The sequence below is a fragment of the Oryza brachyantha genome, chromosome 4 (genome assembly GCF_000231095.2).
Source record: "Oryza brachyantha chromosome 4, ObraRS2, whole genome shotgun sequence".
Taxonomy (NCBI): domain Eukaryota; kingdom Viridiplantae; phylum Streptophyta; class Magnoliopsida; order Poales; family Poaceae; genus Oryza; species Oryza brachyantha.
In genome coordinates, this window is record NC_023166.2 from 20,141,264 (window position 1) to 20,155,818 (window position 14,555).

The window sequence follows — 14,555 nt, forward strand, 5'->3', positions numbered from 1 at the left end:
CCATAAGAGCATCTAAACAGCTCATCTAAATTTGGTCATTCATATATTTATTTGGATAATCATCGTTTCATCTTTCATATTATTTTGTACTCAACAGATCATTTTATATGCCGCTAGGATGCTTTAAAAGAGGATCTCCGTCTCCATGGTACATCAGTGATCAGTCGCGTAGGCTTCACTTCACTTCACTCTCACCAAAAGCGGATCTGGCCGGATCGGGCTTAGCTTTGACCTGCCGGCCGGCGAGCGCGTGGCGGCATCCCGGGCGAGAGGTCAATCTGCGGTGTCGCCGTCGCCGTCGCCGGCGCCGGCCGCCCATCATAGCAGGCGCGCACTGATTGACCCATGGCGCATGATGGCAGGCTGACGGCGACGTGCGATCCATCGACCATCACCTTGATCGCCGGCGTGGCGCTCTCTGGTCCAGTCCGGCGTCACCGCAAACCTCACCGCTGAATCAAAAATCGTTGCTTTGTCTCGGCCAGATACGCTGGAAATAACGCGCTGTTATTTTCATCGGATGTTGGAACAATCGATGGTCCATGACTGCGCACCCAACCTGCTGGTCAAAACAAGTGTGCTAAATCGTCTCACAAAATCAATCTACTACTCTCACCTGTTTTTAGCAATTAAGTTCTGTGTCATATTATAAGATACTTTATTTTTTAAAAAGTTAAAATTCTTAAAATTGATTAAGCTTATACTCATTTCATTTTATTTTATAAATAGTTTGGGTTTATATAGATTAATCGATAGATCAATAATATGTTATAAATATGTAACCAAATTTATTAGCATCCATGCGAATCTGGAGAGGCTCATGACATCTTGGATTATGAAACGGATGTATTATAAAAATATATGAACATTGACTACGCTAATTTAGTTCGATTAAATATAACATTGCATATATTTTGACAATATGTTTCGTTTCAGTTAAAATGTTATCGTGTTTTTCTATAAACTTGATGACAATGATTTAAAAAAATTAAAATATCTTATAATATAAACTGACGGCAAATTAGTGGTAACGAAGAAACCAATGAAACATAACATGTGGTATGTAATGTAAGGGATACTGTAGTATGCAGAGATGCAGCTTTTTGATTTGTAGACCAGGAGTAGATTAAGAGAGTAGAGATAACCTTCTTTTGACGCATCTTAATCGTTGAAAATAAAATATTATTTTAACGACGAAGGAATTACTTACAAGACATACAAGAATCTCACCTCTCAGTCCTGTACTTCCAACACCAAAGCCAAATTCAGACAACCATAACCTTATCTGAAACCGGTTTTTAATTCTGCAGTTACAGCAGTGATCAGTGTGAGTGTATTCCCGATGTTCCGGTGGCGTTTAGTTTTTGCAAAATCATATCAAGTTTTTGATACATATTATTAAACGTAGTCTAATTATAAAACAAATTTCAGATTTTGGTTGGAAACCGCGAGACGAATTTTTTGAGCCTAATTAATCCGTCATTAGCATATGTTGGTTACTATAGCACTTATGACTAATCACTTTCTAATTAGGCTCAAAAGATTCGTCTCAAGATTTCTTCCGTAACTGTATAATTAGTTTTTTGGTTTATCTATATTTAATACTTTATTTAAGTGTCCAAAGATTTGACGTGATGTTTTTGAAAAAAATTTTGGAAAACTAAACAAGCATCAGTATTCCTCACCGGTAGGCTGCGATTCGTACGACATAGAAACCACCCAAAGAAAAAAAGCTTGACCTACACCGACAAAATGCGTCCAAGAAACGCCAAGGCCTTTTTAGCGGTTAGCGCATCAAAACGCAACAGCAAAGCAAGCCAAATACTTTTGCCTCCAAATCTCCCCAAATTCTTCGAGCTAGGACACGTATTCACTCGCTTGATCACTTCACACGCTTCTGCTGCTGCTGCTGCTGCTGCTTCTTCTCGAGGAGGAGTAATTCCGTTTCGGTTAAAGCGGGCGTTTTTAGGAGTAAAGATTGCATTTTTTAGGAGAAAAGCTTGCGTTTTTTGGGGATAAGAAATCGCGATCAGGAAAAGGCATCTCGAGAATAATTATTTAAGTACCCGGAGAGACGAGAGCGCGAGCAGTGTCGGGAAATTCCCCCAAGGAGAGATCTCTCCGTCTCCATCCATCCATCCATCCACCACCACCACCAGCTCTCTACCTTCACTGCTGAGGCGGCGGGCATGTCGGCGTCGTCGTCGACGGTGGCCCCTGCAGCCGGAGGGGCAGGCGAGGAGGGTGCCGGTGCCGCCGCAGCGCAGCCGCAGCAGGCGGGGCCGGTGGAGAGGTGCAAGGGGGTGAACGGGCTCGAGAAGGTCGTCCTCCGGGAGGTCCGAGGCAGCTCTGCCGAGGTAAGAGCTGTGCCGTGCTCCTGCCTCTCTTTAATTCAGCTGTTGGATCTCGGCGCAGATCGACCATGGGTGGTACGGGGCTGATCTGCTTGTAGTAGCTGAACTGCTGCTCCGATCACTTACCATGCTTTAGTACTACTCTTGTAGTGGATTTTTAGTTTTTCTGTGCCGAGATAATATTGGTTTGGTTGCGGGTAAGACTGTGGTTCTACTCGTTGTAGGCAACAGATGAGTGTTCTGAACGCAGTCGGAGCCTCATGCATTCAGGGTTGAGAGTATTTGGCTTCTTAATTAGCCTCCATTGGTGAATGGTGATTGAGAAATGCTCCCTCCATTAATTTTCGTAAGGCACAATTGTCAAAATTGAACCTTGGCCTCTAATTCTTTTGTTCATTGCAACATTTTGATCATGCAAAAGTATTTAGAATATGAATTTGATGGTACCACTGTCTTACCCCTAGACTTATAAATATAACTAGTCATTGTTCGTAAGGGTGTAAGTGGGCAGACCCACCAACCCGCTTATAGGCCAATTAAGCGGGCAACCCGCTTAATTGGCCTATAAGCGGGTTCGCGGACCGGCCCACTTACACCCCTAATTGTTCGTCAAACAGTACTGAAGTATGTGCGTCTCTTGTAAACTAAATGGTGGGAGTAACAAATAGGATTATAAAACTGGCTTATACAGTGTATAATGTCACTTCTATAACTCCTAAACATGATATTTGCTACCTTATATATCTGATCGATGTGCACATGAGGATGATGAACATTCGCTTTATTTTTCAAAAAAAAAAAAAAAACTTGACTAGTGGGTTAAGATGGCCAACAGCATTCAACTAAGTTGAGAAAAAATTCCACGATGCAGCGCGCAACCAGGCATGCTCAACCTCACACAGGGAGCACACTACCGGCGTCTGCGAGGGGGCTTTTTTTTGTGCGAAACCCAGGTTCGAGCCTAGGTTGACATCCTCTCTCTACTAGAGGCTCTATCATTGCACTACATGTGCGTGTGCAACATTCACTTTATAGTGGGGATAATATCCTTGTATCTTGGGGTCTGAGAATATCCAGGTTAGCAGGGAGGTTCAGTTGTGATGGCGTGTTATTTTGTCAACTTAAAAAGCTGTTGAATAATATAGGAGGGAGAGAATACTGCGTAACGTGGATGCGCTATATTGAGCCTTAGGGGGGCGGTATATATAGGAGTACATAGGGAGGAGATAAGGAAGGATTACATATCGAAAGAGTCCACACAAATCAATCATATCCTAATACATCTCTAACTACCATGTACTCTAACAAAAGCAACCTGTCATTTAACAGATAATAATACAAAAACTTCCAACTTTTGCTATTGACCCTGTACAACCAATTCTTCTTGTTGTTGGGCTCGAAGATGCGTAATACCGTTACAGCCTGAGAGTGCTAGTTTGGCCTAAAATGGTAGACTAGACAAAAGAAACATAGATTATTTCATGGTTGTCTGAGCTGTATAAAGAGCCTGAAGAGTGGGTTGCGGGACCACACAGGATTAGCTTTTTAGGAGGGGATCAATAATGGAATTTTACCTTTGGCAAGCGGGTTCAGCTAATTTCTAGAATCATGAGCATTTTGTTCTAGCTTCTGGATTTGTGGGTCAAATATCTAGCTACTATGTTGTTTGGTGTATCCTTTGTACAAGATTAAAAAATCAGATATCCATACTCCATAGAAATTATGGATGATGTTATCAAGCCAAACTGGTGGGATGGAATCCATGCTACCATTCATCACTCACTTGAGGAGACTGCCATTCTTCTTCTTATTGCTTACTTTGATCTCCACTGTCTCTGATGATGAGTAGTGGGGCCACCGGGCCACCATTTGTGCCACTTCCATGATGTTATTCTCACTCCAAAACGGTGAAAAGCTCATGGATCAACACTGGTAGAAGTGAGGAAAGAATGCAGAGGATGGTTTGAGTTGATGGAGAAATGACACCTGTGTACTACTTACTATTCATGTTTGCTACTGGTTCTGGTTCTGGTTCTGATTTGTGACTCAAATAGTCAGCCTTGCTGAAACAATTCCTCCAAATTCATCCACTAGTGGCATACGGCATGCCTATTATCACACTTAGACTTCACAGCACTCATCCTACAACATATGCTTCGCCTACAGTTTGGATGTTGGATGTGTTTTCTGTTGGCATTTAGTAGGCCAGCCCCATGTTATTTAGCGAATCAGATTTATAACAAGAAGTCCATGTTATTTGGAGAATCAGATGTAAAAGGAAAGCATATGGAGCTAAATAATCACAGATATATATGCTATAGTGGTATTGCGTAAGGACTATTGGAAGCTCAACGCCAAGACTTCCACATTGATTTTGACAAAATCACAGCAAGCTAAACTATTCACTCTTGAATTTAAAGCAAAGGTACTCTACTACATCTATCTATCTATTGGTTTTGTCATGGGAACCGTAAGAGATAGCCCTACTGAACTTGTATGCTATATTCGGGCTATCAAGAATATGCATTACTAAAAATTATATTATTCCTTGAATAGTTATTAGTAATTAGCAGAAACATGCTACCTCCACCCACAAATATGGTTGATGGACATCACCAGGACATGCCCCAGAAGTTAAGGCTGCCCCTTTTCCCAACATCAACTCTCTCGTTTTCCATGCGCATGCTTTTCCGAACTGCTAAACAATGTATTTTTTGCAAAAAAAAATCAACAGGAAAATTGTTTTAAAAAACATATTAATCAAATATTCAAGTTTTTTTTATATCTTATACATAATAAATGATGCACTAATCCGCCTCTCGTTTTTGCATGCTGGGTTTACATTTCCAACTAGTGGAAACGATCTGCCCATAAAACTGCCCAACTAGTGGAAACAAACACACCATAAAACTGCAGAATAAGCTCATTAGAGCTCTGCATGTGCATTTTTGTGACTTGTCTCTTTATATATATCAAGTCCTTGCTTCTAACCTGACCACAAATATTTTTTTCCGTTTTCTTGTATGCATCCTGTTTCAAACATATGGCTGTTTACTATTTCTGTTCCTTTTGCTGCTTTCAGGTGTACCTGCATGGTGGCCATGTCACATCATGGAAAGATGAGCATGGAGAGGAGCTGCTTTTTGTTAGTAATAAGGTGCCATTATTTCTCTAAAATATCTTCCATCATTGTTTTGGCTGCACCATATGCTTGTCTGAGCGGCTGACAGTAGGCTAATTCAGCTGGTAGAATATTATCCTTACCCTTCACTTGGTTACCATCCAGACATGCATATTATATACATACCTATTCAGAAAGTTGGTCCAGCAGACAGCAGTTTTGTCTGTTCAATACTTCAATTACACTGGAAATATTTCTATACTTCAATTACTCTGAAAGTATGTCCTTGCAGTCAGTCAATAACAAATTTTATCTTTGAGTTTGAGTTATGACTAACTGCTCAATTCAGAAGCCAAAAATCACATCAATTCCCAATATCATCTTTCTCTATGTTATTGTCCACCTTATGTTTTTGTGGTGAAGATTATTGTCACATATGATTATTGTCACATATGTACTACTCCTTTAACCTTGCTGACATGGCAATGAAATTTTATTATGAATCTCATTCTAATATTCTTGTTACATGGTCCCTTCATTGCCTAAGATTTGCTTGGTTGATGTCTCTGTTCTCTTAGGCCATTTTCAAACCTCCAAAAGCTATACGCGGAGGGATACCAATCTGCTTTCCTCAGGTCTGTGATTTTCCTTTCCTGCATTTCTTGCTCCAGTAATCTCTTCCACTTTCTCAAATTTTAAATCTGCTCAGTACTTCGTATTCTAGTTTTCCAACTTCGGAAATCTGGAACCACATGGCTTTGCAAGGAACAGGACCTGGAGTACTGAAGATGATCCACCACCATTTCCAGTACCAACCTCTAATAAAGCTTACGTTGATTTAATCCTTAAATCTACTGAAGAAGATCTAAAGATCTGGCCGCATAGGTGGGCATATACTAAATAATTGCATGTTAATAGTGAAATAATGCCGTTGTAAGATATTGAATGCTCTTTTCCTCTATTTTTTATCATTCAATTGTTTTAGTAGAAGCCAAGGTAGCTGCTTGTGTGTTCACATGGATCAGTAAAAGCAAATCCTTTATTTCAGTTTCGAGTTCCGTCTGAGGGTTGCACTTGGACCTGGTGGAGATCTGATGCTGACCTCACGTATAAGAAATACCAATGCTGATGGGAAACCATTCTCTTTTACGTTTGCATATCACACATACTTTTCAATATCTGATATCAGGTACACTTGTTTAACTCTCTACAAGGCTCATCAGTTCTGAAAAATTCATCTCAAAGGCATGGTGCAGTATTGGAAGTGATCATACTTACTGTCCAGTGTCCACCTAATGTTTTGTCTAAAACAGTGGGCATTAAGTCATTATAATTAATTGTCTCTGAATTCCTTTTCCGTTTTGAATAATTTCCTTAGACATGCAGAAACAATTTCTTCATTGTGCATAATTTCGTGTTAATATTTCAGCGAGGTACGAGTTGAAGGCCTGGAAACTCTGGATTACCTAGACAACTTACAAGAAAGAAATCGATTCACAGAACAGGGCGATGCAATTGTTTTTGAATCTGAAGTGCGTTAACAAAACATTTCAATCTTAGACCATTTTTCATCTTTCTTTGCATTCTAACTAAGGAAGCAAATGCAAACTTATTATACAGCTAGACAGAATATATCTGGGCACACCGTCAAAAATTGCCATTATTGATCATGAGAAAAAAAGAACATTTGTTGTGAGGAAAGGAGGCCTTCCTGATGCTGGTATAGTGAATGATGGTCTTCCTTTGCTTAGAGCTATAACCATTGTAAATTATTGTCATTACAATAAACGACAAAACAATTTAAGACTTGTGTTGGTTTTTCTTGTTTGCAGTTGTTTGGAACCCTTGGGATAAAAAGGCTAAGGCTATGTCAGATTTTGGGGACGATGAATATAAACGCATGGTATGTGTGGAGGCAGCTGCTATAGACAAGCAGATTACTTTGAAGCCTGGTGAGGAGTGGACTGGAAAGTTGGAACTATCTGCAGTTCCATCTAGCTATTACAGTGGTCAGCTGGACCCTGATCGTGTTCTTCAGGATTCTAATGTCCCGGAAGATTCAATCAGTTAGTGTCCTTAGTAGATATGTATCCAGGTAAAGAAAATTCTTTGAAAGAGTATCAGACTTTAACATGCTCCCATCTTTGAGTTGAGAGCATAGATTACTAAATTTCCAGGCAAGTTGGTGACGTTACTAATAGTATGGTCCTATGTAAAAACTGTCAGCATAGTATTGCATCCAGATTAGAAGTAGGGCAATTTTATCATCTTTGAGAAGGTACTAGGAGACACCATTGTTTTTTATGTAAAATTTAGTACCTCCTAATATCTATTAATATCTAAGGTACCAAGAGATACTAAATTTTATATAGAAAACAGTGGTACCTCTTATTACTTCTTAAGGATGATAAATTTGCTTAGAAGTATGATGGTCCTGTATAAAGTTATCAACATAGTGTTTACATAGGAAATACACATGCTACCATGCATAGTCCATATTATAATGGTGAGAATCCTTTTTTAATCTAATCATCTGCATACTGTTTTTTTGTGCAAGCCTGCCACTATCTATGGAAACAGCATTTTTCTCATCCTTAAGTAAATACTATAAGGTACCACTGTTTTCTATATGAAATTTGGTATCTTCTAGCATCTAAGGTACTAAGAAGTAATAAATTTTACATAAAAAACAGTGATACCTCATGGGAAAAATGCTCTTATAGAAGTGCGGGGGATGTTAGGTGACGTGCCAGACTACCAGAGCATGTATTGCACTTTCTGATATCAAGTGTCTGGATTATGGAGTGATCTGTGGTCAGTAAACATATGCACAAACTAAGAGTTTTGACAGCAAACAGGCCAGTTTTTATGAAGTTGTATTAACTACCGTACCGTAGAGTGCTTTGAAAGAACTGTTGTGCTTGTGCTGTTGGTACTCTCACTACTGTACTGTAGAGTGTGCTTTGAAATTCGGAAATTTAAAAGTGTGCCTGACTTTTTCCTTCTGGTGTGATTTTTAGAAAGTGGCACCTAGTGTTCATAACTGGTACTAGTATGCCACCTCCAAATTTTTGAAAAGTTTACTCTTGGTGTCTTTAACATTTGGAGGTTGAGAATATTTGCAAAAACTAACAATAAAGAAAGCTGTAGCGTTATAGTCAAGTGCCACCTGTTCCTGAGTTAATCTGCAACGTAGTTGACAGCAATAGGGGCATTTTGCACAAAGCTTAAACAGAAAGAATTGATGCATATTCATGTGAAGTGACCTACCCCTCATTATTTTCCCCTTCAGGGTATCAAAATCAGTGGTTCAGGGGAAACTCGAGGCTAACTTAGAATGATCAGAATGGCATCTACATAGAGAAAGTCACTGAAGCATACCGAATAGTGCATAATAGTATCGTTTTATTTGCTTGCAGTTATGAATGATGAGATGCTTTGGCCTTTGGTCATGTACATGTATTTTTCACAACACATTGTTTTTTGAAACCTTAACTATATTTTTTTTCACTTGCTTTATTCTCACCTCTACATGTTTCATTGTTGCAGGTAAACTATTATATCATATGCATAAGGGACATTGGCAACAAGGAGTGTCAAAACGTTTCCTCCATTCTATTCAAATCTTTGTTGTTTTTTGGCATGCATATCTGAACTGAGGAATTTCAAATTTGATTTATGTTATTGAGATCCACATAACTTGAGGGGACGGGTCAGTATTCATACCCTGTATATGGATATATTTGAAGTGAGAAACATCTTCATTGGGTTGTAAAATAAATCATTACCGTATCTCTTTTTTGATCGGCTCTGCCAAGTTAAATAGTGAACCTAGAATTTCTATGAACTATGATGTGTAAACATTCTGAAGTTTGGCTAAAACCAGGACTTGTTAATTTCTAAATTTCTTGTTAATCAGTCTAACCTGGTCACAAGTTGATGTGTAAACATAACTGACCAAATTTTGCCTGGGTGAGAATTAAGTTAATTTCAATAGAGTTCTGTGATCTGGATCACGTTTATCAGTGCAATTTCTAACCTTTAACTTTCAGAGGAAACACGTTGGATTCTTCTGGACTTCTTTAATGATATATTAGGCCTTATTTCTTTCTATTTAGGATTATCTTAATCTAGATTATTAGGACAAATTACTATAAGCTAGATTATTATAAGTGATTATTATAAGCTGAAGTAGGTTTGCATGGTAAGATATGTAATTAATTTAAAATACATAACGGCGGTGGGTTTTTAGCCACTGAATAATTTGAAAAAAAAACATTATTAGAGGAGCTTATTAGATTACATTAATCCGTGTTCTAGATTTAGTAATCCGTGTTCTAGATTATAATAAGCTGATATAAATCCAAATAAACAATGCCTTAATCCGTGAATCGTACCTAGATAGTACTGTATCTCCTCTCGCATTTTGATTAAAATATATGTAGTTAGTCAAACAATAAGATTGCATTTACCCCAACATACATGAACTCAAACCATATTTTACCGTTGACTACTCATTGGCTTATCAACCCAACTAACATTTAAATTTAAACTAGAGTTGCGCCTAGTCTTTTAAACCACTAATGATACCCTCTGTCCTAAAATATAATGCACTCTTGTTTTTAGCATAGTCAACCATTTAAATTTTAGCCAACATTTAAAAACATCTGTATAATGTTAATCATGTGGTTATTAATAATACAGCCTAAATACAATATTGAAGATGGTGTAAAAACCAACACACTTTATATTTTAGAATAAACGGTGTATATGTGTAATTTTTTAACTATAATTTATAATCTGAAACTTAGAATCTAAAATAATTATCTATACTATTTTAAATTTCTCTAGTGGTGGTGGCAGTAAATCTGACACCCCACTGCCTTGTACAATTCTTTTGTAAATTAGCCCATAATATTTTTTGATATTATGCAATAGTTTATATTTGGCTCAAACAAATTGATATTAGTGCAGTTGAGAAAAAATACTATAACATTTTGTGATATATTTTCGTAGTAAAGTATGGGTATTTTGCTAGTATGGATTATATCTATAATCGCAAGCGAGTCATACTCATACTGTACTGGTAGTCTGATAGTCAATCAGAGGTCAGAGTCGAGAGACCAATGCACGCACAACACACTCAATACTGCAAAGAGGCGAGACAGGTTCGCCGAGGTGTCCCCTCCCCGCCCTTCTCTTTTCGGCTCGCCTCCGCGATCAAATCCAGTTCAACGGCCCAAAAATAACCCCTCCCCCGCACCCCTCCCCGGAAAAAAAAATCCCCAAACACCCAAAAAAAAAAAAGAGACAGCCAGCCAAGCCCAAGCCAAGACGAACACGAAGAGAAGAGAGAAGCAACAAGCGGGAGCAAGACGAACACCACCCCGTCCCACCCTCCACCCCCACCAAGCAGCAGCAGCAGCACCACCACCACCACCACCAGCATCCGCCAATCCATCCGGCGTTGCGGCGGCGGCGGCGGCGGCGCAATTCGTCGATTCCGCCAACCCCCCCAATTTGCTCTCCCCGGAGGTCAGCTCGAATTCTCGCTGTTACTCGGATTCGATTCGGCTCGGCGGTGAGCGGGTGGGGAGGGGGAGGAGGGGGCCAGGTTCGTCGAGGGAGATCCAGGCGGGTGCGGACTCGGCGGGAGCTCGCCGGGGGTGGGGCCGGGATCATGCCCCCATTGCGCTAGGGTTTGGGGGGTGGGAGTCATCTCCAATTGCCCCCGCCGCGCGGCGCGCCGGCGCTGTATGCTTGATTCGGGCCAGCCGCGGCACCGGTTCTGGGGCGGGTGGTTGGTTCCGCGGGGATTGGTGTGGTGCCGGCGGAGATGAGATCGCCTCCATGGCTGCTGGGCTACGGGCACGCGCTCTTCTGCAGGAAGCGCCGGAAGCCGTAGTGGTGGTGGTTTGATCCGAGCTGGGTGGTGCGGTGCGCTGTGCCCTGATTCGTGCTTCCTGTGCTCTGAATCCGGTACTGGGGTTCACCGGGTGTGGTGATTTTCATGGACATGGTGAGGGAGGAGGCGTGGCCGCTGGCTGCGCCGGCGCAGCAGCAGCCGTCAGCTCCTCCACCGCAGCCGCCGGTGCAGCAGCAGAATGGTCGTATTGATCTCCGTGAGCTGAAGCTTCAGATGGAGAAGCGCCTTGGTCCTGAAAGGTCAAGGCGGTACTTCAGCTACCTGAAAGGCTACCTGTCGGAGAGGCTCAGCAAGGCAGATTTCGACAAGATGTGTCTCCTCACATTGGGGCGAGAGAACCTCCGACTACATAATCGACTGATCCGCTCAGTTCTCTACAACGCTTACCATGCGAAGTGTCCACCTCCAGCACCTTCACCAGATGTTGGGAGGTCTGTGGGAGCAACAGTGAAGAAGGCTTCTCAGGCTAATGAAGCATTAAATTCTTGCAATGGGGATATAAGGCTATTACAGATGCAGGGATCAAGGCATATGGGCACAATGCAAGATCATCAGTCAAAAGATCGGCTGAAAAGCATGGGCTTGAGTTGTAGGGCAGAGGCTGCTGCCAGTCACAACCAGAGTGCTCATGGTGGTGCAGCAGGAGCAGAGAATGGCACCCTAAGTTCGCCCGACCTTAAGAGATCAGTGCATTTTCAACGTGAATCTGCAGATCCATTGGCAAAGCACCAACGTGTGGAGCAGTTACCAACTGGAAACATAATCAAGTTGAGAAGAAGTATGAGCAATGTCTCGGATCATTCTGCAGAAGCTTCAAATAGCCCTTTACGGGCTCCACTTGGAATTCCTTTTTGTCCAGTGAGTGTGGGTGGGGCAAGGAAATTACCACCACCAATTAGTGCAGATGAGGATCAGTGTACCAGCTGTTGTGAGCATCATGAGTTGTTAAATACAGAATTGTTGCATAGGCGGATGGAGAAAACAGCAGAGTCACTGGGTTTAGCTGGTGTGACATTGGATTGTGCTGACCTTCTGAACAGTGGTTTGGACAAGTACTTGAAGAATCTGATTAGGTCATCAGTTGAGTTAATAGGAGCTAATGTTCAAAATGATGCAAGAAAAGGTGCATTATACAAGCAGCATTCATATGGAAAGAATGTGAATGGTGTTTGGTTGCCAAATCATGTTCAGATGCAATCAAGCAGTGGACCGTCTGGCGCAGCCAATGATATCAGAAGTAACCACTTGATCTCCATTGATGATTTCAAGGTAGCTATGCAGCTAAATCCTCAACAGCTCGGGGAGGACTGGCCAGTCCTCCTTGAGAAGATCTGCTTATGTTCACCAGAAGAAAATGACTGACAGGTGGAAAGTGCTACTTCAAATGAAATTTTTGTACCAATATGGTTTTGGTGCCCATGGATGTGCATTTGAGCTGAAGCGATAATACTGCAGTCAAGCAACAGAAGATACACATTTGGGGATAAAGGCAGAATTCTGCTGTCAGATTTGCAGCGAATGAAAGCCAATTCTTTTCTCCTGATAAAATGCCCTAATAAAGAAGAATATCTTCTGTTGACATTGATTAGGTCTCACTAGCACTCCTGAGATGGAGACTGCTTCATCCAAAAGTCCCAACTTCAATGTAACATTTGGCATAAGGGGACAGAAGACAGCAAAATGCAAGTGCTGTCCTGTAACTTATAGGAAAATGTTCTGTAAGTTTCTAGGTCAGGATGTACATTATTGATTCCAAAATTTTCTAGGGTATCTTCAGTACTAATTTCAGGGATGTTGAATGTTAATTTTATTTAAATTCTTTTGTAACTGTGTTTTTGAAAGTTATATCTTAGATCTCTAAGACTTCTCTCTGCCGATGTGTTTATGTCTGCTTGGGAGTGGGTAGATGTTTCCGTCATCACTCCAGATATGAAAAAGTAGATATATTCATGACCAAGCTGTGTATTATGATTGTGATCTTCACTTTATTATCTGACACAAGTGGGTTCCCAAATGAAAATTGTATTATTATCTAGAATTTCTTGTTCCACATTTCTTCTGTATGGGGAAAAGAATGTCTTTCTGTTCTATATGTGGCTGATGGAAGCATTTTGACAATGACAGTTGCATGTTTTAACTTGTAATTATGTTGTGTCTAACTTTTCTCTTCTGCTCTATCTGATGTTGCTTTGAAGAAGACCTGGTCATGCTGTTGTACCTGGTAGCATGAACTGTCTCCATTTTTTTAATGTAATGCTAATCCACAAACTGTCATTAATTTTTTAACCAATTGCCTTGTTGAGTAGAATTTTTTTTTCACCACTATCATTATTTTTAATTGATTGCCTGAGTGATTCGTTTTTTTCATCGTAAGGTGATGAAATAGGAATGGGTTACTTCTATACTTTAATGCTTAATATCTACGGATGCAAAACCCTTTCTGTGGGGTGTTAATGTGATGTATGAGAATGTATAAGTTTGCTGCAGAGTGTTCGATGCATCTGATTTCTGGTACGTCACTAGCTTTTCCTCGAGGGTCGGACATAATATCAGACCTGTATTTGGTTTTGCTCTCGTGTCCTTTATTTTGCTGGTTACTTATGAACATAGTTTCGTCCGAGTATCCTTCAATATAATCTGCGATGTAATTAACTCTGCTTCTGGTATGATTCTAACATTCTTTTCAAGCAGAAAGCTGTTAGATCTCACCTTTGAAGTTATGATACATGCGGCTTAACATGCTTGGAGAGTGGGAATAACATCTGAACCTCAATTATGGACATCTGATAGGTAAGATCTTGTTCTCTGTAGCATAGCTCGAGATTCACTGAAACACTGGGGCACTGCAATGCCGTTCTGATTTGCTATCCTATGCTTGTTGCCTACATCCATTTGATTGGCAATTGAGATTCTGTTGGAAATTATAATATGTATAAAACGAGACTGCTAAAATATATATGGTCGTTTGAATAATATGTATGGTAAGAATGATGGGCAAGTCACCATGACATTTCACCGATATGAGAGCTGCTTCTCAGAGTGTCCATTCTTACTATCTGACAGTTAGATTACTGCTTTCTGAAGTTCTTTGATCCTACCCAATCCAGATCTTGCAATTGCATCGTTGATCTGAAGCTTTCTTTTTACAAGGTGT

At 40.5% G+C, this 14,555-nt stretch overlaps 2 protein-coding genes across 2 annotated transcripts; both read left to right on the forward strand.

Annotated features, from left to right (window-relative positions):
* The first annotated feature begins 1,821 nt into the window (after nucleotides 1-1,821).
* On the forward strand, nucleotides 1,822-9,284 carry LOC102717981 (putative glucose-6-phosphate 1-epimerase). Its single transcript, XM_006652883.3, has 9 exons — nucleotides 1,822-2,357; nucleotides 5,437-5,511; nucleotides 6,054-6,110; nucleotides 6,200-6,360; nucleotides 6,524-6,664; nucleotides 6,905-7,007; nucleotides 7,096-7,195; nucleotides 7,308-7,570; nucleotides 9,025-9,284. The coding sequence occupies exons 1-8, from the start codon at nucleotides 2,190-2,192 to the stop codon at nucleotides 7,544-7,546; spliced, it is 1,044 nt and encodes a 347-aa protein (XP_006652946.1). The 5' UTR covers nucleotides 1,822-2,189; the 3' UTR covers nucleotides 7,547-7,570; nucleotides 9,025-9,284.
* A 1,480-nt stretch (nucleotides 9,285-10,764) lies between these two features.
* Nucleotides 10,765-13,356, forward strand: LOC102718262. Its single transcript, XM_006652884.3, has one exon. It carries the CDS (start codon nucleotides 11,486-11,488, stop codon nucleotides 12,761-12,763), a length of 1,278 nt encoding a protein of 425 aa, XP_006652947.1. The 5' UTR covers nucleotides 10,765-11,485; the 3' UTR covers nucleotides 12,764-13,356.
* Nucleotides 13,357-14,555: the final 1,199 nt, after the last annotated feature.